The sequence below is a fragment of the Scyliorhinus canicula genome, chromosome 15 (genome assembly GCF_902713615.1).
Source record: "Scyliorhinus canicula chromosome 15, sScyCan1.1, whole genome shotgun sequence".
NCBI classification, from domain to species: Eukaryota; Metazoa; Chordata; class Chondrichthyes; order Carcharhiniformes; family Scyliorhinidae; genus Scyliorhinus; species Scyliorhinus canicula.
In genome coordinates, this window is record NC_052160.1 from 11,079,735 (window position 1) to 11,107,654 (window position 27,920).

At 44.8% G+C, this 27,920-nt stretch overlaps 1 protein-coding gene across 1 annotated transcript in view; it reads left to right on the forward strand.

Moving 5' to 3' along the window:
- emp2 (epithelial membrane protein 2) overlaps nt 1-19,502 on the forward strand; it is a 42,924-nt gene extending 23,422 nt beyond the window's left edge. Inside the window, exons 2-5 of the mRNA XM_038819961.1 lie at nt 4,297-4,433; nt 12,698-12,794; nt 13,689-13,829; nt 15,594-19,502. Coding sequence (XP_038675889.1) covers nt 4,356-4,433; nt 12,698-12,794; nt 13,689-13,829; nt 15,594-15,760 — 483 coding nt within the window. The 5' untranslated portion in view covers nt 4,297-4,355 and the 3' untranslated portion in view covers nt 15,761-19,502. The remainder of the gene's footprint in view (nt 1-4,296; nt 4,434-12,697; nt 12,795-13,688; nt 13,830-15,593) is intronic.
- The last annotated feature ends 8,418 nt before the right edge of the window (nt 19,503-27,920 follow it).

Sequence of the window (27,920 nt, forward strand, 5' to 3'; positions counted from 1 at the left end):
TGGTGAACTCAGCCCAAAGCATCACACAAACTTGCCACCCCCACGTTGATTCTGTATATACCTCTCGCTGCCTCAGGACAGCATTATCAGAGACCCCTCTCACCCAGGCATTGCCTTCATCCAGACCCTTCCATCAGGCAGAAGGTACAGAAGTCTGAAGACTCTTACATCCAGACATAGGAACAGCTTCTTCCCCACAGCTACAAGACTCCTCAACGACTCCCCCTCGGCCTGTAAGGACACTATTCATGACGCCCTATGCTGCTTTTGCTTTGTTTGTGAAGGGATTTTCATGTATTTGCTTTGTTTGGCCCTTGTTCCGCACTGTAACCAATCACTGTTTTGTCGATGTACCATTTTTTAATGTTCCCTGTTGATTATTCTTGGGTCTACTATGTATGTACTGTGTAAGTTCCTCGGCCGCAGAATAATACTTTTCACTATACTTCGATACATGTGACAATAAATCAAATCAAATCAAATTATGGCCGCCAAGGATATTATTCAGAAATTGCTGATTCAAAATCATTTATAGAGCATTTATACTTCAACAATGAAGTGCCATCCTTGTGACCAAATAAGGCACCAGTTTTCTCTGTATAAATGCTGGTCAAACATGCAGTGGCAGCCACACAATGATCAGTGCAAAATCATCTGTACTGAATCATGACAGCCGAGGAGCTGAAAATCATCAAAGTGCTACCCAAGCATTCATTCCACTGAGAATGGGGATCGCTGAATCAATGCTCTGGGTGGCTTGAAAAGGAAGAGAAGTTGAGAAGTGTGTTGATGCAGTTGGAACGAAAGTGTCCAAGCAGGAATGAAACACAAACAAAACACCACCTGATATGTACATGTCGTTCACCAAGCAGAGAGCTGAGGGCTCATCCATATCTGGCAATGTTATTCAACATGGCAAGAGGTTTTTGCCACCAAAAACAGTGGGGTCGCACAGTGGTTAGCACTGCTGCATTACAATGCCAGGGACCTGGGTTTGATTGCGACGATGGGTGCCTATCTCTGTGGAGTTTGCACGTTCTCCCAGTGTCTGCGTGGCTTTCCTTCGGGTGCTCCGGTTTCCTCCAACAGCCCAAAGATGTGCGGGTTAGGTGGATTGGCAATTCTAAATTGTCTCTTAGTGTCCAAAGGTTAGGTGGGGTTATGGAGTTACATGGATAGGGCAGGGGAGTGGGCCTAGGTCAGGTGCTCTTTCAGAAGGTCAGTGTTAACTTGATGGGCTGAATGGCCTCCTTCTGCACTCTAGGGATTCTATGGGTTTTTTTTAGTGCATGAAATTAAATACCCAGGGCCAGTAGCGTTTGGAGCCAGCAAAGGATGATCAGCTAAGAACCAATCAGGAGCATGTGGACAATGAGGACAAAGTGACAAGTTGCCTAAAGAGACTCAACATGGAAGAGGGAATGTACATATACAGCTATGCTTGGCGAGAAATCATCATCAACTCTATCAACAATTCCTGGAAACCTGTCCTGGGTGCCACATTCCAGCCTCCCCGAACAGGCGCCGGAATGTGGCGACTAGGGGCTTTTCACAGTAACCTCATTTGAAGCCTACTTGTGACAATAAGCGATTTTTCATTTTCATTTCATTTCACATTCAGCAGCAATGCCATGGGAAGGTTTTGAATTCTTCACCTGAGGAAGAAATACTTGTAAGAACAGAGTTGCAGATATGATGGATTCAGTGCCCACGATCTAAACAATGTCAAGTCTATACTTGGAGCCACAATAGATACTGATTGTATTGATGCAGGGCTGAAGATTGATGCCCAAGAAGATACCAATGAAAGTTGACATTAATGCCTTGTGTTATAGAATAATGGACCTGGGATGAAGCTTATCTAATTAGTCCCACTTCCCTCCCCGTTTCTAAGAGTCTTGCAATGTTTGTCCCTTTCAAGCATTTATCTTAAATTCCATTGTTAAATTCAGTTATTTTCTGCCCTTTACTCTGTTCCATAATATATAGTAGACATATTTAAAACCGCTTCATAAGTTTACCAATCACTTTGAGTTCCCATTTAATAAGCACTCTTCATTGAAACAGTTTTACAAAACTAGTGATCAAAGGTTGGAACAAATAAACAGGATCTTATTAATTGGCAGTAAGTTGTATGCAGTCATTTTGGATGGGACAATGGAATTCCTATGAGAAATATGCAGGAACATTTATGCTGTTCTGCAGTATGTCAAAAATTCATGGGAATGGTAAATGAATCAGACTACAGAAAACCATGCCCACCATCTAACAATGGAGAGAGCCACGTACTACAGAGGCTCCAATCACAGATGATTCACAGAGGGTCTTGGCAGTCGGGTCAATGCTGAGATTTAACCTCTCCTCTGCAGCTGGAAGGAGAAGTGCAGCAAACATCAGAACTGGATTCTCAAGTTGACTGGCCATATTGTTATTTTGCAGCAATTTTTCTTTTTTTCATTGAATGTGGTCGTCGTTGGCTGGGCCTCTCCTGAGGGCATTTAGGAGTCAACCACATTGCTGTGGGTCTGGTGTCACGTTTAGGCCAGACCAGGAGAAGGACGACAGATTTCCTTCCCCAAAGGACACTCAGTGAATGGGTTTTTATGACAATCGACAATAGTTTCATGGTCACCGTTAGACTTTTAATTCTAGATTCTTGGTGAAATCAGATTTCACCATCTGCTGTGGTGGGTCTCGAACCTGATCTCTGGATAACTAGTCCAGTGACAATACCACTACGCCATTGCCTTCCCTTTCTCGCTCATTTTCTGAGCACCATTGTGTGGGAGTTACCTTCCCTACGTGTGAGAAGGGCTGTGGGAACAGCATGATAAATTCTGTGCTGACTCTCCATTTTATGGAATTACTAACATAGTTTGCAATGCAATGTATTTTCAGTCAATACAAATAGACTGGAATATCCATCTGATTGCAAAATAAAGTATAGAAATACAATCTTAAACCTAGAAAAAGTGCTTTTTAAAAAATGAGCTTTTGAATTAAAGTTCTTTCAAAGTAGTTGTTTCCAGTTGTCTCGGAAACATTTCCCAAACAATTTAGCAAGTGTTGGTTATTCATTCTTTCAACCTGTTCAGTTCGCTTATATTCATGACCGTGTCAAAATCCTCTTCCAATATGTTATAGTTAATGGACTACTATTAAGTATATTTGCCATTGTTGATTATTAAAATAACCCAAGATTAAACTATTTAGGTGAGAACAATACTCCAGGGAGCAAGTTTCCCCATGAGATTGGGGGAAAAAATAGTTTTGTTCCTGATGAATAATTCTCAGTTCTGAAAGTGAAACTGACAAGATTGGGTCTCTTACATGGCAACTTCCTGGTGGACTGATGGGGAAATCTACTGGATAGGTAGGATCAATGCTGACTCGGAACTGTTATAGAATCTACAGTGCAGAAGGAGGCCATTCGGCCCATCGAGTCTGCACCGGCCCTTGGAAAAAGTGCGTCACTTAAGCCCATGCCTCCACCCTATCCCCGTAACCTAGTAACACCACTCAAACTTTTTGGACACTAAGGGCAGTTTATCACGATCAATCCACCTAACCTGCACATCTTTGGACTGTGGGAGGAAACCGGAGCACCCGGAGGAAACCCACGCAGACACAGGGAGAATGTGCAGACTCCACACACAGTGACCCAGTGGGGAATCGAACCTGGGTCCCTGGAGCTGTAATGCAACTGTGCTAGCCACTGTGCTACCGTGTTGCCCTTCTCAACTCTTGATGCAAATGTTCTTGCTGCAAAGGAGTTCTGAAGTTTCGTTTTCAGCCAATTTTGAAATCCTGTTCGAGTACTGAGAATCTAAGGTTGCTAACCACTGTGGAACTATAAGATGCAGGAATGTACGTCATTTTCTGATCAGAAACTATGAACTAAAATTTATTAGATCATAAGTTTTTAAACTTTGAAACAAATAGCGAATGGAGTCCTTAATCATAAAATATCTGCTTGATCCAGATGCTGGTGCACAATCTATTGCGATAGCATTTTTAAACAAAATGCTGTACAGTGGTTTGGTAGAGTTTTTTTCAGGCAGGAACTGACTATATTTAAAAACTGCTAAAGGGGCACTTCAAATGGGAAAACATTTAAAATAGATGGTTTTGCCAGATGTGCCTGGCTTGAAAGTTAACGGTCTGTTCTTTCCACAACATTCTTTTCCACGAATTGTGCAAGCATAGCATTTTATCAGCGTACCACACACAGTCTGTCCTCCATGTGCAACAATCCATTGTGCGCGGAATAAATAATTTCTATTTTTGTTTTTGCAGCAAGCTCTCGTAGTTTGAAGAGTTTTGGTCTGGGACACGTCTAAACGCACATTATCGTGATGCTTGTGCTTCTGGGATTTATTCTTGTCTTTCACGTTGCGACAGCAGCTCTGCTGTTCATCGCCACAATAGACAATGTGAGTAGATCCATAATTTTGGTAAATTGAGGATTAAGAAAGCAAGTTGTTAGAATGTGAATCTTTATAATGAGGGATTTTAAAACTTTGTGGGTGGTTCCAGCAGAGATGAAGAAGGTTGAAACTCTCCAAAAGGGGAGCATATTGAGTTTGACTTCCAAAATGTAAAAATAACAATAAATATAGTACCTTTAACACTGAAGTCCCCCTGGGACATTTTTCTGAGGCTGAAGGAAAACAAATGAATGTTTATGAAGGAAATATTAGGAGATCTGACTGAATGTATGTTTGGTTACATTTCACCCACCAGTGGCTGTATTGTGCTTCCAAGTGGATTGGTTCAGTTCAGTTATTGAATACATTTACCAATCACATCTTGTGTTTGTAATGGATACAGTGATCTGTGGATATATATATATTTATAATGTATATATATTTTACATATAAAATGCACAGATTTTAGGATTTATTCTCCTAAAAAGGTAGTAGACAGCTCATTAAGTGTTTGTCAGCCATTTTAAATTGATGTTTATTTGCTCCTATATACTAGTTGTTGCTGTTTTATGCTGATTTTGTGTTTGGAGCTCTGTTTAATATATAACATTTGCCGACTGATTAACAACAACTGGGCCCTTTGCCTTCCCTGTCGCTCATCTTCAAACGCTCCACTCCCCACCCTGGCCAAAACCCACCCAAGCTGTTGATGGAATATTCCTGGCTGCTGTCGCTGGGAATTCCCATGGGAACAGGAGTTTCCATTTATAGTAACTGGTTAGGATCTCTTCATTTGCCAAAGGGCTCCTGGAGAGAAGGGAAAGGGGTGAAGCAATGGCATGCACTAAATGAGAAAGCAATAGGGAAATCTATAGATTCCATAGAATCCCTACAGTGTAGAAGGGGTCTATTTGGCCATCGAGTCTGCACTGACCCTCCGTAAGAGCCCTCTATCCAAGCCCACTCCCCTGCCCTATCCTCGTTATTCTGCGCATTGATCATGGCAAATCCGCCAAACCTGCACAAGTTTTGGACTGTGGGAAGAACCTGGAGCACCCGCAGGAAACCCACGCAGACACTGAGAGAACGCGCAAACTCCACAGTCATCCAAGGCCAGAATTTAATCTAAGTCCCGGGTGCTGTGATTTTAAAAAAAATATATTTTATATTTAATTCCAAACTTATGCAAAAGGTTACAAAACCTAAACAATTCGGGGAGCAAACTCCCCAACACCCAACAGCACAGGTTGTACAAACTTTTCCCTGTCACCACCACCCCCCCTCTCCAGCGCCGAACAGCTCCTCAAACAGGGCCACAAACATCCCTACCTCGAAGCCCTCCGCTGAACCTCTTAATTCTTAATTCTTGCCCGAATCATATGTACCCTGTGTATGACCTTGAATTGTATCAGGCTCACCCTTGAGCACGAGGAGGTTGCATTTATCCTTCATTTCTTTGTTTTTAAATACATTTAGAGTACCCAATTATTTTTTCCAATTAAGGGGCAATTTAGAGTGGCCAATCTATCTAACCTGAACATCTTTGGGTTGTGGGGGTGAAACCCACGCAGACACAGGGAGAATGTGCAAACTCCACACGGACAGTAACCCAGGGCCGGGATTTGAACCTGGGTCCTCAGCGCCGTAGGCAGCAATGCTAACCACTGTACCACCGTGCTGCCCTGCATTTACATTTCATAGCGCCTCACTCCATACTCCCCAGTTTATCTCCCCTCCCAGCCACCCCTCCCACCTTTCCTTAATCTTCACCACCCGCTCACCTCCCTGCTCTTCCAGTCACATGTATGTGTCTCCGATCCTGCCCTCCCCTTGTGCATCCGGAAGCAGCAGTCACTCCAACAGAGTATACCTCGCAACCTGGGGAACTCTTTCCAAACCTTCCGAGTGAACTTCCTTACCTGCGGGTACCTAAACTCACTTCCTCTTGGGAGCTCTACCCTCTCCTTTAGTTCCTCTATACTGGCGAACCGCTCTTCCAGGTACAGATTGCTCACCTTAACCAGCCCCACTTCTCTCCACTTCCTAGACGTAACGTCTGCACCCCCCCCCCCCCCCCCCCCCCCCCCCCCCCCCCCGGCTCAGACCGTGGTTTTTGCACAGCGGCGGCAGCAGCGACATCCCTCTGTCCTGAAATGCCTCCTCAGCTGGTTCCAGACCTTTACTGTGGACTGCACCACCGGGCTCCCTGCATATTTCCTTAGTGCCATTGGCAATGCTGCCATCACCATAGCCCTCAAGCTGGACCCCCTACAGAATTCTTCCTCCATCCTAACCCATTCTATCCCTTCTCCTTCCAACCACCGCCTCACCTTCTCCACGTTCGCTGGCAAGTAATAATGTAGCAGGTTCGGCAATGCCAACCCTTCCTTCTCCTTCTGTCTCTGTAACAGGGTCCTCTTAACCAGTGGCACCTTCCCTGCCCATAAAAAGTCTGAGATAATCATCTTCAGTTTTCGAAAGAAGGCCTTTGGTACAAAGATCGGGAGTGTCTGGTATATAAACAGGAACCTCAGCAGAATGTCCATCTTCACCACTTGGACCCTCCCTTCCAGGGTCAAATGTGTCCCATCTCTTCAGACCCTCCCCGACCTCCTCCATCAGCTTTGTTAGATTCCTATCATGTAACATTGCCCATTTCCTCGCTACCTGAATCCCCAGGTATCTAAACCTGTCTCTGGCCACCTGAATGGCAACCCCCTAGATTGGCTCACCGACACAACTCATTCACCGGGAACACTTCCCTTTTCCCTACATTTAGCATGTAGCCCAAGAACGCCCTACTCTTCCCCAACAGGCCCATGACCCTCTCCATGCACTTCGCCCGCGTATAGCGACACCCAATGCTCCCTTCATCCCCTCGTAATCTCTCGCCACTCTGCTGACCCCCAAAGAGTCATTGCCAGACACTATCACTAACGCAAACAGCAGCACAACAGTGGGCGCCCCTGTCTTGATCCTCTGCAGTTCAAAGTTTTGTGAGCCCATGTCGTTGGTCCACACACTCACCTTTGGTGCCACGTAGAACAGGTACACCCATGCCACAAACGTAGGCCCAACCCCGAACCTTCCCAGTACCTCAAACAGTTACCGCCACTCCACCCGGTCAAATGCCTTCTCCGCTTCCATGGACACCACTCAGCACCTGGGCTCTCGACGGGGTCATGGCCACTTTTTACAGCCTCCTTATATTACTAGAGAGCTGCCTGCCTTTTACGAAGCCTGTTTGGTCCTCCGCAACCGCCCTGGGACACAACCTTCCATCCTTCCCTCCACCAACTTGGCCCACACGTTCATATCTATGTTTAACAGTGATATGGGCCGACATGACCCACATTCCAATGGGTCTTTCCCCTTCTTTGGTATTATAATTGTTGCCTGCGTCATCGTCTCCGGCAGCTCCCCTTCTCCAATGCCTCATTAAACGCTCCCAAGAGATGCGGTGCCAGGTCCGTCGAAAACCCCTTAAGAATTCCACCGGTAACCATCGGCCCACGAGCCCGTCCCCGACTTCATAGCCCTTATACTATCCAATACCTCCCTCAGGTCCAAGGGTTCCTCTAGCGCCTACCTCTTCCCTTCCTCCAACTGTGGATACTCCAGTTCATCTAGAAACCGTCACATGCTCCCCTCTTCACCCCTCGTGTCCACCCTGTACAGCTCCTTTATAGTAATCTCTAAACGCCACATTTATCTTCCCCGGCTCCGACACACATCCCCTGGCCCAGTCCGTATCTTCAATATTTCCCTGAATGCGGCCTGCCTTTGTAGCTGATGCGCTGCAGTTTTTTCCTCTTCGACATTCCCTCCATGGTGGTCACCCTCGTGTACTCCCTATCTACCTCAACTATCTCGTTCATTAGCCATTCATATTCCTCCCTCCTTTCCTTATCCGCAAGTGTCTTGGATGAGATAATCTCCCTGCCGGACTAGAAGACATAGAAAAAGAATTAGGCCACTCGGCCCTTGGAGTCTGCTCCGCCATTCAATCATGGCTGATATTTTTCTCATCCCCATTCTCCTGCCTTCTCCCCATAACCCTGATCCCCTTATTAATCAAGAACCTATCTATCTCTGTCTTAAAGACACTCAGTGAATTGGCCTCCACAGCCTTCTGCGGCAAAGAGTTCCACAGATTCACCACCTTCTGGCTGAAGAAATTCCTCCTCATCTCTGTTTTAAAGGATCAACCCTTTAGTCTGAGATGGTGTCCTCTGCTTCTAGTTTTTCTTACAAGTGGAAACATCCTCTCCACATCTACTCTATCCAGGCCTCGCAATATCCTGTAAGTTTCAATAAGATCCCCCCCTCATCCTTCTAAACTCCAACGAGTCCAGACCCAGAGTCCTCAACCGCAGAGTCCACCGCTTTAATGCTTCTCAAAACACCTCCCCATTTTGGTTCAATTCTGCATAATCTTTAATCACAGCCCGTACTTTATCGCAATCCCTCTATCTGCTAAGAATCCTGAATTGAGCCTCCACCCCGGCCTCTGCTCCCATCCTAAGCCGAATCTCCATCCAATGGGGTGCATAGTCCGAGATTACAATCCCCACGTACTCTGCCCACTCCACCATAACCATAACCACCTTGAATACACCCTAGACACATGTGAGTAAAAGGGATACTGCCTTCCCCTTGGTTTCTTGAAGCGTCACCTGTCCACCATGCCCATCTTTTCCATAAACCCACCCAGCTCCTTTGCCATTCCTATCCTACCCATTGACCTGGGGCTCGATCTATCTACCCTCGGCTCTACGACACAATTAAAATCTCCTCCCATAATAAACCGGTGCATGGCCAAGATCGAGATTGCTGCCAGCAACCCCTTTATAAAACCTACATTGTCCCAATTCAGTGCATATACACTCACCAGTACCACCGGCGTCCCCTCTAATACCCCACTCACCATCACAAATCTCCCACCCGGGTCCCTCACTTCCTTCACACTCCACAAAGCCCATTTTCTTGCTCATCAAAATGGCCACCTCTGTGACTTTGAATCAAATTCTGAGTGGAAAACCTGTTCCTTCCCCCCAATCCCCTTATTAATCTAACCTAGTCCTTTGCACAGGGGTATGTCTCCTGCAGAAAGACCACCTCCGCTTTTCAAACCCTTAGCTGCGCAAAGACCCGTAATCTTTTCACCGGTCCATTGAGCCCTCGCCGTTCCACATTATCAACCGTACCGGGGGTTTACGCCTCTATTCCTCTCTATCATCTGCCACCCTCCACTTTTGGCTTTACCCCTGTTAATTTCACCCTGTACCTGGCCCATCCAAGAAGGCCCCTTTTTCCACTCCTGACCATGTTTCTTCTCCAACCTGGCCGCGTCGCATCCCTCCCGCCCCCTCCACTTCTCTCTGCCTTCTTCTCCACCTCACTTCCACTTACCAGCTGATGCACTATCAATTGGACTCGAGTCGAGAGGTAGTTCCAAACAACAGGCTTTAATACACTAGATGTGTGCCCAGCAGTAGACGTACAGAGAAAGGCCGACTGCCAGCCGGTACGGGTTCTTATACCCCGCCTCGTAGGCGGAGCTACCTAACTCTCAGCCAATTGGCGGGGAGTCACATGACTAGCCTCAGCCAATTGGCAGAGAGGCACATGACGTGCCTGGGCCAATGGACAGTGAGTCTTCTGCACCGATGGCAGCTTGGTTCTAGGGTACCGTAATCTCCCTAGTCATACTACCACACCAGCATTACCTGCCAGCGTGGCAACTCCTGCTCAAAGACTTATCCTACTGAGCTTCCACCCCTCCCCTTCTGTGAAGAAGGCTCTCCGCTGACCTCCCCTTCCCCACCAAAACAAAGACGCACCTCGAACCACAGGCCACCTTCCCCAAAACAAACAAAAAAAGAAAAAAAACACAGGCACAGGCGGCAGGAAGAGGCGGGGGGGGGGGGGGGGGGGGGGTGCGGGGAGAGACAGCTGACCATTTACAAACCTTTCACCCCTGCCACCCTTTGTCAACCCAACAGAAAAAACGTTGGAGGAAAGGAAAAAACACCCCCTCCCTCCAACCCCCACTCTACCTGTATTCTCCATTACTCCAGAGTGCCAGCACCTCCATCTCTTGAAATCGTTCAGTTCTCCCCCAGTTTATGCTCCTTGATAAATTCATTGGCCGCTTCTGGGGTCTCAAAATAATTTTCCGGGCCTTCAAAAGTCACCCATAGTTTCGCCGGTTAGAGCATCCCAAACCTGATCTGCCGTCGATACAGCACCGCCTTGGCCCTTTTGAACCCCACATGCCATTTTGCCAGCTCAGCTCCAATGTCCTGGTATATTCGGACTTTGTCCCCCTTCCCATTCACAGTTCTGCTTCTCCCTGGCCCACTGCAAAATCTTGGGCGGAATTCTCCAAACCCCCCGGGAGAATTGCCCGGGGCCGGCTTCAATCCCGCCCCTGCCATGTCCTGAATTCTCCGCCCCCCGAGATACAGCGGGGGCGGGAATTGCGTCGCGCCGGTTGGCGGGCCCCCCGCGGCGATTCTCCGGCCCGTAATGGGCCAAAGCCCTGCCGCCGACAGGCCTCTCCTACCGATGTGGTTTAAACCACCTCTCTTACCGGCGGGATTGGCAGCGCGGGTGGGCTCCAGGGTCCTGAGGGTGGGTCACAGGGCAATCTGACCCCAGGGTGTACCCCCACGGTGGCCTGGCCCGCGATCGGGGCCCACCAATCCGCGGGCGGACCTGTGCCTTGGGGGAACTATTATTCTTCTGCCCCCGCCATGGCCTTCACCATGGTGGAGGCGGAAGAGACCCCCTCCCCTGCGCATGCGCCGGTATGACGTCAGCAGCCGCTGACGCACCGGCGAATGCGCGGACTTACGCCGGCCGGCATAGTCCTTTCGGCCCCGGCTAGCATGGCGCCAAAGGCCGTTCACGCCAGCTGGCGGAGTGGGAACCTCTCCGGCGCGGGCCTAGCCCCTCAATGTGAGGGCTTGGCCCCTAAAGGTGTGGAATTCTCTGCACCTTTTGGGGCGGCCCGTCGCCGGAGTGGTTCACGCCACTCCGACACACTGCACCCCCACCCCGCCGGGTAGGGGAGAATCCCGGCCCTTTTCTGTATTGTTAAATATGGATATATCAAGCAATTGAGGAAAACGTGGTCAATATTCTACGCACTTGTTGGTGAACAAAAAAAAAAATTGGCATTACTAGTTTGAACAATAAAGGAAAGATTGGACGTTTTCAAAGGGTTATTAAAGTAGAATATTTTATCAAAGTGACCATTGATTGAAGTGAAATGGCTGATATAAAGACAAGAAAGGGCAGATAATTATTAGAGAGCTGTGGGTGCTGGGGCTAATGAGCTGTGGGTGCTGGGGCTAATGAGCTGTGGGTGCTGTGGCCACTGACAGCAGCATTGGCATGATGGGGGAATTGACTTATTTCATGCTGTTAATTCTAAGATTCTTGTTTAGAAATTTAATGCCAACTTTGTATAAACAAATCCAATTTTTGTATTTCAGAACAAAAATAAGTAAAGCTGCCGTTAACCTGCAGGTTAAGTGATGTAGTTCATTTGTCTGTGACATGGAATTACTCAAAGCAGAAAACAGTGGTGACCAGTTGTTGTTTAGACTGGGGTCGGGGAGGGGAATAGAGGAGGAGGAGCGAAGAGTATAAAATATGTTCCCCAAGGGACAAAAATACAAACTGCCATCTGTTTTGATCTAAGAATGAGCTGGATTTGAGTACAGAGAACAATATTTCCCAGTTTTAGATGAGAAATGTAATAAATAGGGAGAACAATGACAGATTCAAAGAGGAAGAAGTGCCAGTAACCAAAGGCAGCAGGTTCAAGCTGATTGGGAAGAGAATCGGAGGTGTCATGAAGAAACATTCTTCAGACAGAAAATTAAGATCTGGAATGCACTGCCTTAAACATTAATGGAAGTGGATTTCAGATAATTGGATAAACACTTGAAGGAAAGAAAATAAAAATTACAGGGCTATGTAGAAAGAGCAGGACTCAATTGGATCGCTGAACCAAAGGGCCAGCATGGGTGTGTTGGGCCAAATGGCCTCAGTCTATGCTGGTTTGTGCTATGGTTCTAGATTGGTCTAAACACTCATCAGGTGCTTCTGAAATTAACCCCCAAATCTTTTGTAGAAAGTAATGAAATTGCCCTTTTTATTGGGAGAATAGAAAATCTAGGTGTCCAAATTTGAAAATCTACACTTAACCCATATTCCAGCTCTTTGATTTTCCAACATGCATTTTTATTTTTTTATAGGCCTGGTGGAAAACTGACGCTGCCAACACTGATATATGGCAGACCTGCTACTTCAATAAATCTGACTGTGATGACAGTCACGTTGAGAGTTATGGAGGTAAATATTTGCACTATCGTCTTCTCTTAGATCCGCATTGATTTAATTCAAAGCGTTGTGTTTGTTTTTCAATCTCTGCTGCTGTAACAATGGTAGAGAGGGATGCATCCTCTGAACATTTGTGCCCAGTCCCATTGCAATTCCTTGGTTCAAAAATGTTAATGTAGTTGCTTGCACCAGTAACAGCCCAGCTCGGAAGCAGCTTGGGATCAATACTGATGGCTCGAGCCAAAGATTGAAATGATTGAACTGAAAATGGGGCCTTTTGGATGTTGGACTTTCCCATTGTGGTGGGCTGTATTTAAAATGTACACTTGCATTCAGTTCCCACCCCAAAACTATGTTCCCTGGTCTCGGTCAGCTGGCTGTGGGTGAACCAGACCACTGGCTACATAGTTCCCGCGATGAGCTGCTGACCCTACACATCCATCAGGAAGACCACCTTCACAACTCTGTCCAACTCCACCCGTGTCTCAGTTCAGCCGTTACTCAACCCCTTTATGCCTTTTGTTTCCTCTAGATTTCACTCTTTCAATCCTCCTCTTGCTGGCTCCCCATATTCAAACTCCGGGATGATGCATGGCATCAGAAAGGCATAGAATGTGGGAAAGGGAGAAAAATATAACCACAAAATCAGTTTTATTTGCCATAACTTATCGTATTGATTTCTTTATCACTTTGCTGTTTTATGGTGTCTTTCTTATTTCTCTTTGCTAACTTGCTGATTTAAAAAAAAATCACCCTGTAATATATTTTCAAAACTGGTGAACTTCTGAAAAATTAAGTGATGGAGCAAGTAACGAGAACTTTTTAAAAATCCGGCATTAAATTAGCTTAGTCCTTAAAAGTTGGTGAAAGTCAATCTACTTAACCATCTTTGTTTTTATTCGGCAGATTGCATCAAGGCAATACAGGCGATGATGTGCCTGTCGGTGATCTTTTGCTGCATTTCATTCATTGCGTTTGTCATTCAGCTGTTCCAGCTGCAGAAGGGACAGAGGTTTTTCATTGCTGGAACCCTGCAACTGCTTTCTAGTAAGTCTGCTCCCGTGTAAATACAACAAAAGTACTTTCAATCCAGCTTCCATCCTGCTCGCAGTGCCAAGATCATCCTGGCTCAAGGCACAAAAGTAGTCCGTGACTGGGATCATATTATTATCTCTGCTTATATTGCACAACTTCTCTGGAATGATGGAATATGCTGTCTTCTCTCTTGTCCGACACCGTGCAGCCTTTGTGTGGTTTCACGGCAGCCTCTCTGAATACAGCCACTGCATTATTCTTACTTTTTGTTTACCTCTACAAATTCACCATCTCCAGTTTTCCAAGGATATGTGGTCCGTTGGTGAGATCATTTACAGTCTTGGGGTCAGCTTTCCGATGTATGTTGATTACCCATGGTGGTACCTACCTACCTACCATTTTCCTGGTCCCCATTCCGATCAGCCCAATATTTCCTCCAACTGAACATCAGGAACACTGAAGTCCTCTGTTTTAGTCCATATCATAAACCCTATCCCTTTACGGCTAGGCTGTGCAAACCTTGATGTCCTACTTGATTTGAATTTGGTCCAATACTACGTAAATATCCAGTACAAAGTTTTCTTTCTCTTTACTTGTGTACCATTGTTTGCCTCTTCCGCTAATATGAATATTCATGCTTGTGTTGCCACTGGATTTCTGCAACATCCTCCTTTTAAAAAAAAAAATCCAATTTATTTGAAGCTCATCATGTCTGACCAATAACTGACCTATACTGGTCCTATACCTGTTAAAGCATGACATTTAAAGTCCTCTTCAAGTTCCTTTATCCTATTTTTGTAACCTCCGCTTTGCACCTCCTGCCATAGTCTGCTGAATTTGGTCTGCTGTGCATTAACCCTGCTACTGATGGACGAATATTTGTTTGTTTTAGCCCCATTACCTGATGCTCCCTTTCTTAAACTCTGTCTGTCTGTCTCTTCTCCTCCATTTCCCAATTGCTGACATTGACTATCTTCCCATTACCATTCCATGTCTGACAGCATGGCTCACTGTCTGCCCCTTTTGCCTTTTCCACATTTCCCTTGGTTAGTTATTGTTGTAATGAAACCTGGGGCAGAATGTAGCCCCATCCCCCCCCCCCCCCAGCAATCAGGTTTGAAGGTAGGGTAGCGGGTTGCCATTAAACTCTTCAATGGCCTTCTGACTGGGTCTCATCTGTTCTGACCTCCTGCAAGCAGTCACCATAGTCTGTTTGCCACTTTGTTGAAATTATAAAATTCAACAACGATGTAGTATGTAGTGGCACTAAATATGCACCTTTGGATAATTTGCTGGCCTAAAAAATACTGTAAACTCCAGTTTTGAGGTTCAAATGGAATGTGTAAACAATTGTTTGGCATACCTTCAGTGGTTAGCACTGCTGCCTCTCAGCGCCAAGGACCCAGGTTCGATTCCGGCCTTGGGTGACTGTCTGCGTGGAGTTTGCACTTTCTCCCCGTGTCTGCGTGGGGTTCCTCTGATAGCCCAAAGACATGCAGGTTAGGTGGATTGACCATTGTCAATTACCCCTTAGTTTCCAAAGTTTAGGTTAGGTTACAAGGTTGCGGGGATGAGGCGGGGGAGTGGGTCCGGATGGGTTGCTCTTTCAGAGGGTCGGTGCAGATTTAATGGGCCAAATGGCCTCATTCTGCTCCGTAAGGATTCTATTATACAAGTTACAGTGCTTGTAAATATGGAGAGCAGTTCCTTTTCTTAGTACAGTTGTGTTAGGGAATGAATTGTATTTAAAAATGTATTTGTCTTATTTTGTTGCAGGTCTGAGTGTAATGATTGCAGCTTCCATTTATACAAGCCAGGAAGCAAACTTCCACAGTACAATGGTTCCAGGAAACTACGGATACTCTTACATTCTAGCTTGGATTGCTTTTGCTTTTACTCTGATCAGTGGTGTGATGTATATGGTTTTACGAAAACGTAAATAGAGGTTTCAAATCCTTCTGTGTGCATCACTACAGGAGAATGGTTTCTGAATGAATAGCTTCAATCTCCTGCAAACAAAAACATCTTCTGCACAGTGACCGTCAGTCAGATGAAGCAAAAAAAATCATGCAATAGTTAATTTTACACTTTGTTTTGAAACCTTATTAGTTACAAATTCATTAAAACCAGTTTGGCACAATTCTTGCAAAAAATATTCACATTTGTCTACAATTAAGGTACATCTGCAAGTTTTTTTGTCACGTGATGAGCACTTTTTTGCATTATTATCCTACAACTATTCAGCTTGCCTGTTCATGTTCACAGAGCAGGTGGTTTAAGCACTCCCATCTCCATCAAAGTGGGTTGATAATTTAGTTCATTAGATGCTTTTTAAACTGGTTTCTTATTACTCCATCTGAAATTAAGCCTTTCCCAAAGTTGGCTTATTTTGTCTACGATCAAATTTAATTTTCAAAAACACTAAAACAACATATCAAAATTACTTGGATAAAATATCCTGAAAAGAAAGTGGAAGTAAATCTTAATTTGGTCCTTTTACATTATTAATGTTCATCTATAAGCCAGAGAACTGTGTCATAGTGTCCACTGGGAAAGCTTATTTTCTTCAATGTTGCATTAATAATGTAGCAGTGTTGTAACAGTGCATTCAAAAGACACAACAGATACTTTGTACAGTTAGTGAATTGTGTGAATTTGGTTAAAAGTATCCAAACCAAAAATGATTAAAACACAATGGTACCTTTTTAAAAAATAAATGTTATTTTTTGTTAATGTTCATTCTTGAGCTCAGATAATTAGTGCAGTGTCGAGTCAGGAGCAGCATAGCCTTTACCATGTCATAGAATTGGGTCTAATAACATGTAAATATACTCATGTTAGTTGGCAGCATTGGGTATCAAGGAACTGAAGGTGGTGGGTTTCAAAAATGTTTTCAGTACAATCAGATGCAAATGGGATCATAGTTTTGGATTAAATGCAATTGTTTGCAAAATGTTTATTACTTTCTACTGGTCAAGCACATGGAAATAGTTACACCGATATGCCGGATCCGGAATCAAGACTGAAATCATAAGCCTCCCTGAATTTGTCTTTTTAAATGTGGCCTCGTTCTGAAAGCAAAATCTAAAACAAATGCTTAGTAGTTGCCAGTGATGTCTGGGCATGTGTATACCATTGATTGAAGTGTAAACTGCTGGAAACAGGCATCTGTTTTCCTGAGTGCTTTTTCGTTCTAAAGCAGGGAAGCTACTGATTGATAAAATAATAAGGTTTGTTTCAGATCAAACTGATATTTTTGGCTTGTTAGGTATTTATCTCTTTTTCTTGTAAGTGAAGCAAGCACTGCCAGATTTTTTAAAAACCTAGCCCCTCTGAGATTCATTGCACCAGACTAATTAAAAGCTTCATGTTCTTGTGCTGATGTGGTTGGCAATGAGAGGACATTTGATCTTTTGAGCTTGGGTGAAACTTCTAAAGTTTGTTTTATGTACTCACCTACTGAAAATCATGTCTTCAGCGTCACATAATTCTCAGTCATTGATTTTCTGCCACTAGATGTCACTTAAGTAAGCTTTTTAAATTTTACTCTATAATAATGAGACTATTTCAAATCACTGATTGTGAATGAAGTACTGAAATTGAACTGAGCTCTGCCAGCAGTTTTTACCCCCCCCCCCCCCCCCCCCACACACATTAAAATTAAAGCAAATAGATTTCCCCCAAAACTAAATGAGAAACTCTTGCCCTGAGAAAATTACTGCCTTGGCTTTTATGGGAAACAGAAAGAAAATGCTGCTGCTGAGAAATACTTGAATTCAGCATTGACAGTTTGTCAAGTTCATGTTGCGTGTTCTATTTCCTGAATATCAGAAGGACATTGCAACAACTCTTAAATCTAAACAAGAGAACTAGTTTCACTTTGTGTTTGATTACTCCCAAAAGATGTTGATATTTTTTCCTGTACCTGTTTGATAATTCGCGAGTGAGCATCAACATAATAGAAAATAATATAATTGCACTGAAACTTGGCATTCAACCTCCAGGCAAAGGAGTGTTGCATCTCTCAAAAGACTCCTCTAGCCCATAAGTGAATTTTATTTTAAGATAACAAATTTTAACTTTATAAATAAATCGATGAGCTCACATGTAGGAAATGCCACTACAGGTTCAACAAAGAGCTGTGACTGCCAATGTAATACTCTACAATGGTTGAAATATGTGCTAGTGACTTCTAGTGGCAGTAGGATGGTACTGTCAAATGACTTGTTAATGAATAGTTTGGTACTTCTGATTTTCTTAAACCTTGTGCCCAGCAAAATGTGCTTTTATTTTGTTTCACAAATGTAGCAATGTTAATAGTATAGCAACCAACCATTTGCTTCTTTTGTATGAAATGTTGGTGGGGGGTACATCCTTTTCAGTAATTCAGTGGTCTATGCAAACTGGTAAATGGTTTACTGTTGTACAGTTAAATAAGGCCAGCGGGGGCACCACGGATTTTCATAAAGAAGGATCAAATTTAAAAACTGGTCTATCTTGCAAGTAGATTCCATTTTATAAGCAATGAATTAGGACTATAACGTGTTTCCCTGATAATCATTATTTAATGACCTGTACATCACATTCGCATCCAATCAGAATTTGAAAGTTTCACTTGCAGGAGATCTTATCCAGTTGGTCTTTTATCAAAAGCTTAGTAATGAACAATGATATAATATTCCTTAGCTAGCAATGAAGCTAGCTATCTTAAGATATTTTTTACATAACCAATATGTATTTATTGCATGCCAACTCTTTTACTCTAATAGTATTGTACACTGTTAAATAAGACTTGAGTGCCCAATAGAAATTCATATTTTAAAGTATTCATACATTAGATACCTGGTGTATAATAAATAGTTTATCTAATGCGATGTCATACAAGACTATATCCTTTCCCTGCCTAAATTATCAGCCACAGAAAGAATCAAAACTATTGAACATGAAAAGAAAAACTTAGTATCATCTCACACTGAAATACATTTGTGGGTATGTACAAGTCAGGAATGTTGCATTGTGAAGCTTTAAAATAAGAAACACCACTGCATGCATTTTAATGACTTTAACATTTGGCCATCGGCCCTCAAGTCAAGTTAATTTCTGTCTTTTAATTCCCAGTTCATGTGTTCAACACACACATTGATTTGAATCTACATTCATAGTTTTTAAACAGCAAGCTAATGATTTGGTGTTGACTTGAAACCAAATCTGATTCTTAAAATTGATAAGCATGTTTGATTATTTCTACAACATCAGATGAAATATTCCAGTATTAAAATTTGGTGAAATCATGATTACCTCAACAACCATCCTCAAGTAAATTTATTGTCATCCAGGATCCTATTTCTTATATGCCACAAAAACTATGATAAATTAGGAGGTTAACATGAATTTAATTTGGGGATTTCTTCCTTTTGGATGTTATTGACAATACTGATTAATTTTTAGGCAAAGACATATTGAAAATACTGTACACTATTGATAAATATGCTTTCTTCAATGATAAGCCCTTTGGCATGACTTGGACTCTTATTTCTCCTGGCATTGTTTTTGTTTAGTTTTGATTTCGTGATTCAACATTTGTGTAATAAGGACTGCTATGTAATGAGATCTAAAATATAAGAAATGATTAATAATTCTGTATTTTGTATGTAATAAAGTACCTGCCGAATAAATCAGTGACAGGATTGTGTTTGTATACAAGGGTCGAACAAATGTTTTGACAGCGAAACACATGTCCAGTTTGTCTGCATGCCAATGATCTCCACACTAATGGTCAAAAGACTTAACATCTAATATTTAATCATCTGCTCTCAAAGAAAGCACATCAGAATTCAGCCTACAGCCAAAACCTTTTGAATATATTACAACATTGACTACATTTATTTTAATTGGTTCCGAAATGCTGTGGTTATTCTGACAAAATGCAATAACAGTCTTATGGTCTGCAGCTCTTGGTTCTGATAAGCCTTTACTACTGAAGATACAGGATAGGGCAACTAAGACCCACAGTGCATTTTGGGCCAACTCTTTTCCTATGGGCAGTATTCTCCAGTCTCCCAGCCATGTGTTTCTCAGCGGCAGGAAACAGTATGCTGTTTGCTGGCGGCAGGATTCTCGGCTCCCGCCACTGTCAATGGGAATTCCCATTGAATTCACCCCACCCCACTGGGAAATCTACTGGTAGTGAACCTGTGGAATTCTCTACCACAGAAAGCTGTGGAGGCCAAGTCACTGAAAGTATTCAAGAAATAGATTTTTTTTAGCGTTTAATGCCATTGAGGGGTCTGGGGAGAAAGCGGGAATGTGACATTGAGATCAAGGATCAGCCTCGATTATATGGAATGATCGAGCAGGCTCTAAGGGCTGAATGGCCTACTCCTAGCTACTATGTTTCTAAAAATAAACTCTCCTTCACCAGCCCCTGTAGCCAGGTGTTCCAAACATACATACTAATTAGGATTGCACAATAAGATCATGGTTTATCTGGTTGACCTCAACTCTACTTTCCTTCTACCCCCTTACCTTTTGACTCCCTTGTCAATAAATAATTTAACTCCACCTTAAAATATCAATGACCTTGCCTTTTGGGGAAGCATAGTTGAAAGTGGCAAAATGTGTGAACATGATCCTTCTCTTAATGCATGTATGTAGCTTCTAGCATGTGTAAGTGAGCCACAATGCAAACTTTTTTTATAAATGTTTTTTATTCAGTTTTCATGTTTTATATTGAACAAATTACAAATTGTTAGAGGGAGAGAAAAAAAAAAGAACACGCAAAAATTATATATTTACAGTTAAGTATCTTCGTAATAATAACTGTGGCCTCCCCTCTTTAGCCGGCATACATATTTTACATTCCCCAATATGGCCGAGGCACATGTTTATTGGCATTTATTTACAGTTTGGTTTTGGGCCTTAGCTAGCCATCAAACCCCATAACAAACCCGTAGCCCCCCCCCCCCCCCCGGCAACCTTCCCCCGATTCCCATCCATTTTCCCCTGATTCTTGGCCGCCCGACTATTCTTCCTCTTGTTCATTGGCCATAAACAGGTCCCGGAACAATTGCATGAATGGCTCCCACGTTCTGTGGAAGCCGTCGTCCGACCCTCGGATGGCGAATTTGATTTTCTCCATTTGGAGAGATTCCGAGAGGTCGGACAGCCAGTCTGCAGCTCTGGGCGGTGCTGCTGACCGCCAGCCAAACAGGATTCTACGGCGGGCGATCAGGGAGGCAAAGGCAAGGGCGTCCGCCCTCCTCCCCAGGAATAGATCTGGCTGGTCTGAAACCCCGAAGACCGCCACAATCGGGCATGGCTCCACCCTCACCCCCACCACTTTGGACATAGCCTCGAAGAAGGCTGTCCAGTACTCCACAAGTCTGGGACAAGACCAGAACATGTGGGCGTGGTTGGCCGGGCCTCTTTGGCACCGTTCACATCTGTCCTCCACCTCCGGGAAGAACCTACTCATACGGTTTCTTAAGTGGGCTCTATGTACCACTTTTAGTTGCGTCAGGCTGAGCCTTGCGCATGTGGAGGTGGAGTTGACCCTATGTAGTGCTTCGCTCCAGAGTCCCCACCCTATCTCCATCCCCAAGTCGTCCTCCCATTTCCTTCTTGTTGCGTCCAGTACGGTGTCGTCCCTTTCTACCAGTCGGTCATACATGTCGCTACAGTTCCCTTTCTCTAGGATACTTGCATCCAGTAGGTCTTCCAGTAGTGTCTGTCGTGGCGGTTGTGGGTACGTCCTTGTCTCCTTTCGTAGGAAGTTTTTGAGCTGCAGGTACCGTAGCTCGTTCCCCCAGCTAGCTGAAATTTCTCTGTCAGTTCGTCCAGTGTTGCGGTCCTGTCGTCCGTGTATAGGTCCCTGACTGTCAGTGTCCCCCCGTCCTGCCTTCACCTTTTGAAGGTGGCGTCAGTCAGTGCTGGTGTGAACCTATGGTTGTTGCAGATGGGAGCCTTGTCCAACATTTTGGTCAGGCCAAATTGCTGCCGCAGTTGGTTCCAGGATTGGAGGGTGGCTGTCACCACTGGGCTGCTAGAGTGTTTTTTGGGTGGGGATGGGAGTGCTGCCGTGGCGAGGGCCCGGAAGGAGGTCCCCATGCAGGAGGCCTCCTCCGCACGCACCCACTCGGCTTCTGGCTCCTGGATCCATCCCCTTACTCGCTCCGTTGTTGCCGCCCAGTGGTAGAATTGTAGATTCGGGAAGGCTAGCCCCCCCCCTGGATTTTGTTTTTTGTAGGACTTTCTTTGGGATCCTAGCATTTTTATCCCCTCCCATACGAACGCCATGATAAGTTTGTCCAGCGCTTTGAAAAAGGTTTTGGGGATGTAGATCGGAATGGATCTAAACAGGAAGAGGAACCTGGGCAGTACGTTCATTTTGATCGTCTGGACTCTCCCCGCGAGGGAGAGTGGGAGTGTGTTCCATCTTTGCAGGTCCTTTTTAACTTCCTCCGTCAGGCTGGTGAGGTTCCATTTGTGGATCCCTTTCCAGTCATGGGCTATTTGGATCCCCAGGTAGCGAATTTGTGTCGGGCTTGTTTGAACGGCAGCCCCTTTGGTGCTGCCCCCCCCCCCCCCCCCCCCCTTCGGGTGTACTGGGAAGATCTCACTTTTGCTCATGTTGTGTTTGTAGCCCGAGAAGGCTCCAAACTCTTTCAGGAGCGCGATGATTCCGTCCATGCTGCTTTGTGGGTCCGAGATATAGAGGAGCAGATCATCCGCATAGAGTGAGACTCTGTGCTCTCTACCTCCCCTTCGGATCCCCCTCCAATTTTTTGCTGCCCTGAGCGCGATTGCTAGCGGTTCGATTGCTAGTGCGAACAGCAGCGGGGACAGTGGGCATCCTTGTTTGATGCTCCTGTGCAGCTGGAAGTATTGGGAGTTGGTATCGTTGGTCCGTACACTCGCCATGGGAGCATTGTATAGGAGCTTTACCCAAGCGGTGAACCCTGTTCCAAGCCCGAACCGCTCCAGTACCTCTATGAGGTATTTCCATTCGACTCTGTCGAAGGCCTTTTCTGCGTCCAGGGAGACGATCACCTCTTGTGTTCTCTCCCCGGAGGGGCACAATGCAAACCTGACTGTTTATCTTAAATTGGTTATCAGTACAGTTTTTAGCACAATCAGGATTGTATAGCAAGCACCTAATGTTGGATGCAATGTTTGCGGTTTTTAAGCATAAGTCTGCCAGTTGTTGGCACATACGGCTTATATAACTTGGCATCACACTGGAACTGAAATTCATAAACCATATCACTGTGTGATAGGCAATATATGCCTTTTTGGAGAACTACTTATGCTGCTCCTGCAAACTATTGACCATGCCCATCTAGCCCGGGCTTGCAAAACCCCAACACTGCATGACATTAGATGTGATTTTGTGATGGTTTCGCATTTGCTGTCTAATCCTGTGTGCGCTAAGAATTACATTGTCAACAAATTTATTATTTCAGGCACGCAGTGTGGTTATAAACTGCACACATTCACACACAGGGCCTCGACTGTTGCAGATAGAAGAATGTACACATTTATCACTGTGCCATTCTCCTGCCTTTTCCCCATACCCTTGCACATTTGAAAATAGTAATCTAATGCCCTCTTGAAGTCTTCGATTGAACCAGCCGCCACCACACTTCCCGGCAGAGCATTCCAGACCCCAACCACTTCCTGTATGAAAAAGGTTATTCCTCACAACACATTTGCTTCTTTTGCAAATCACTAAGGCTGTGCCCTCTCATCTTGAACCTTTTACGAGCGGGAAAAGTTTCCCCCTTTCTGCTCTGTCCAGCCCTCATGATTTTGAGCACCTCGATCTTAGTCGCCTTCTCTCCAAGGAGAACAGTCCCAACCTTTCCTACCCATCATTATAATTGAAATTTCTAATTCATAGAACCATACTTGTAATTCACTTCTGAATTTTCTCCAATGCATTCACATCCTTTCCATAGTGTGGGACCCAGAACTGTACATGCTTGCTTTGGATAGTTTTACCACACATAAGCTCTCATTTGGCAATCCAGACACACAATCTGCTCTTCCATATTTTAGGAATAGCCTTAATTTATGGAATAGCATCAAGCTGACCCATGTTGATGGCAATGCCTGTGTTCTTAGCACCTGGCTGAACCTTAGTGCTACTTGGTGTAGTGTTTAGTTGTTTCACTGTTTTGGACAAGAGAAAGGGGAAAACTAAACTACTTTATCTTCTCTCCGTCTGTCCCTAAGGAGAGGTATATTTAATTGTTTTGAAAACTAGGCTGTGGTGTGTTTTCCCAAACCCTTGGTTTGTGTGGTCCAATTTATTTAAACAGGCATCAAACTCGCTTTATGATTAACTCAGGAAGTTAGTTTATTCACGCATTCAAATCCAGGGGGATGGGATGTGCGCAATATATATATCTAAGTAAGGGGAATAGAATAGAGAGTTTTACAACTATGGGTAACATCAAAGAACCACATATTATCATTAGCTCACGTGGTTTCCAGAGTCTAGAAAGTAAATATCCATAGGATGGTTCTTTCGTGAAGATATTCCTTTTCCAGAAGGTGGAGGGCAGCGCACAAAAATCATTTTAAATGGAGAGCAGTGCAGCACAATGTGATTGAAATTCATTGACTTGTTCTGCTTGGTACAGAGTGGCCTGTGACTTCCAGATGAATAGTTTTTTTAAGGAATTGATATTTCTTTCCGGCTGCTTGGTGAACTGGGATCCTGCTCTTTCTCTTTTCAGGCATCGGTAAATCAGTATACTGTAACCTGCTTTGGAGTTCTCAACTAAAGAGGTCAATTTCAAAATGTTCACTTTGTAGAATCCTGACAGAGCAGAAAGAGGCCATTTGGCCCATCGAGTCTGCACCGATCCTCCGAAAGAGTACCCCACCTATGCTTCATTCCCCACCCCTATCCCTGCCTAACACTTGAAATGAAATGAAAATGAAAAATCGCTTATTGTCACAAGTAGGCTTCAAATGAAGTTACTGTGAAAAGCCCCTAGTCGCCACATTCCGGCGCCTGTTCAGGGAGGCTGGTACTGGAATTGAACCTTGCTGCTGGCCTGCCTTGGTCTGCTTTAAAAGCCAGCTATTTAGCCCTGTGCTAAACCAGCCCCAAGCACTGAGGGGCAATTCTGCAACGGTCAATCCACCTAACCTGCACATCTTTGGAACGTGGAGGAAACTGGAGTACGCGGAGGAAATCAACAGCGACCCAAGGCTGGAATCAAAACGGGGTCCCTGGTGCTGTGAGGCAACTCTGTTAACCACTGGACCACCATGGCTCTTGTGATTCCGCTTCCATAATGGTTTCTCAAAGGAATATTTATCTGTGGCTGGATTCTCTGTTCCTGAGACTAAGTGTTGCTGCAGGGGCAGGAATCATGGACTTCCACGATAGCAACACTGGCGCTCCACCTAGAACAATTCAGCGGTTGTTAAGAGGCTGGCACCCACGCCACGTGGAACACAATTGATTCCAATGAGGTCATACTGCTGAGTAGATGTAATATTATCTACAGGCATATCACCACATCACCCTTCCTTCGGAGATATTGATGTTTATGTAGAAACATGACTGATATGTTTACTTTATACACTTAGTATATGCATAAACAATATAAGCATATTTAACTAGTGTGTCCATAGACATGATGGGCCTGTTTGGTGTATGACCCTTGCGCACAGCTCATTGTGCCTCCCTCACGGGATTGCCCTTGTGGTCATTTGGGCTGTTGCCAGCCTTTTTTTTTTAAATAAACAATTTTATTGAGGTAGTTTTTGGCTTTATAAACAGTTACAGACATCATCAGAAAGAAAGCAAAAAAGGCAAAAATGTGCAAACATCCACGTACTTTCAATACTTCCATCGTAACATATTGCACAAGCCCGCTCCCCTCCCACCGGTACTACCCGCCATATTTTCCCTCCTACTCTACTCTTACACCCCCCCCCCCGCTGACGCTCACTCTCCCGCAAAGAAGTCAATAAATGGTTGCCACCTCCGGGCGAACCCCTGCACAGATCCCCTCAAGGCGAAGGTAATTCTTTCCATCCCCAGGAAACTCGACATGTCCGCAAGCCACCACTCAGTCTTCGGGGGCTTTGAGTCCCTCCACGCCAATAATATTCGTCGCCGGGCTATCAGGGAAGCAAAGGCCAAAACATCGGCCTCTTTCTCCCCCTGGACGCCCTGGTCTTCAGAAACCCCAAAAATTGCCACCCCTGGACTCATCACCACCCTTGTTTTTAGCACCTGGGACATGACCCCCGCAATTCCCTCCCAGTATCCCTCAGCTTAGGGCATGCCCAAAACATGTGAACATGGTTCGCTGGTCCTCCCGCGCACCTAGCGCATTTGTCCTCTATCCCGAAAAATTTGCTCATCCGAGCCACCGTCATATGGGCCCGGTGAACGACCTTAAATTGGATCAGCCCGAGCCTAGCACATGTCGCGGTCGAATTTACCCTACTCAGGGCCTCTGCCCACAGCCCATCCTCCATTTCCCCACCGAGCTCCTCCTCCCATTTAAGTTTCAGTTCCTCTGTCTGGGACCCTTCCTCCCTCATGAGCACCTTATATATACCCGAGACTCTGCCCTCCCCTTCTTCCCTCCTAGAGACTATTCTGTCGAGGATCCCCATTGGCGGGAGGCGTGGGAAAGATGGAACCTGTTAACGAACAAAGTCCCGCAACTGTAGGTATCTAAAATAATTTCCCCTTACCAACCCAAATTTCTCCTCCAAGCTCCTCAAACACGCGAAGCTCCCTTCCAGGAACATATCACCCACCCTTCCCGCCCCTGCTCGCCGCCATACTCGGAACCCCCCATCCATACTGCCGGGGGCAAACCGATGGTTGTCGCAGATTGGCGCCCAGACAGACGCCCCCATGCCAGGGGCAAACCGATGGTTGTCGTAGATTGGCGCCCAGACAGACGCCCCCAGTTGCCAGCCTTTTTGAAGACTGGTTTGTATGCCGGTCTTTTGCTTCGTATTTATTTGACACAATTCCTCTTGAAGGCATGTATTCTTAATGGCCACACAAGCTTTTTCTTTTTATGCTTCTTCCTGTTTGCTGCCTCGTTGTATGTTCACTGTCTTGTCAGTCACAACACTGACATCTTTTTGTTTTCATCAGTGGGATGTGCTAGCTCTCCCACTCTTCTCCACTTCCTCTTTTTTGTTTTAATGATCATCTGGTGAGTACTTTTCTTTTTATGTTTGGGTTTGGCAACCTATGTTTTAGTGCTAGTCTGCACCCCATGCAGAGAAGTGTGTGGATCCTCAATTGGGACATGTCGCTGGCGTGCTCCCAAGCGATTGTGTAGCTACGCCCAATTCTGTGCCCTCAACTGGTGGTTGGAGAGCATTGCTCTCTGGTGCCTGGGTAAGTTACATCTATAACATCAGGTGTTGTCCCTTCTTGGCTTTTTCGAACAGCAAATAATGGCTCCTCACTGTTGGAAATCATGATCCAGGCAATGGATCATCCTGGTCTTGCTCTAGTATATGTGTGTGATCCGACGACCAAATGTATATACCATATAGTGATATGGTCATCAGTTCCTCTAACTCATGTTCCAGTGGAGCAGCAGGGAGTCGATTACCGGAACCATTTCAGAGGCTAAGACGATTCACCATGTGCCTCCGGAGCCAGCGTCTCCATTGTTGGTTTTATGCCCAGTGCTATCACCGCATTACGCCCTCGAACCCATCTTACCAGCGTTTTATCATCACCCTCCGCTGACTCGCTCTTGGAGTTGTCATCATATTCACATTCTTTGTATGCGTCCTCATTGTCCTCAGCATCGGAGTTCATATTATTGTGCTCATCATCAATATCTTTGTTCTCATCATCAATATCCTCGTACTCATTATCATCTTCCATGAAGTATAACACTGCTCATGAAAACATATGCTCATGTAGGAATTGACCTATTTCCAAATCAGTAGCGAGTCTTGCTGCAGAGCTTCCACCTAACACTCCATGTTTCGACCTAAGGGGGAGTAAAGAAATTGAAAATAGAGTTATTTAGCATAGTTCTCATGACTGCTTTACAAGTAGGCAGACTCTCATGCGACTGGTTCCGTCGAATGAAC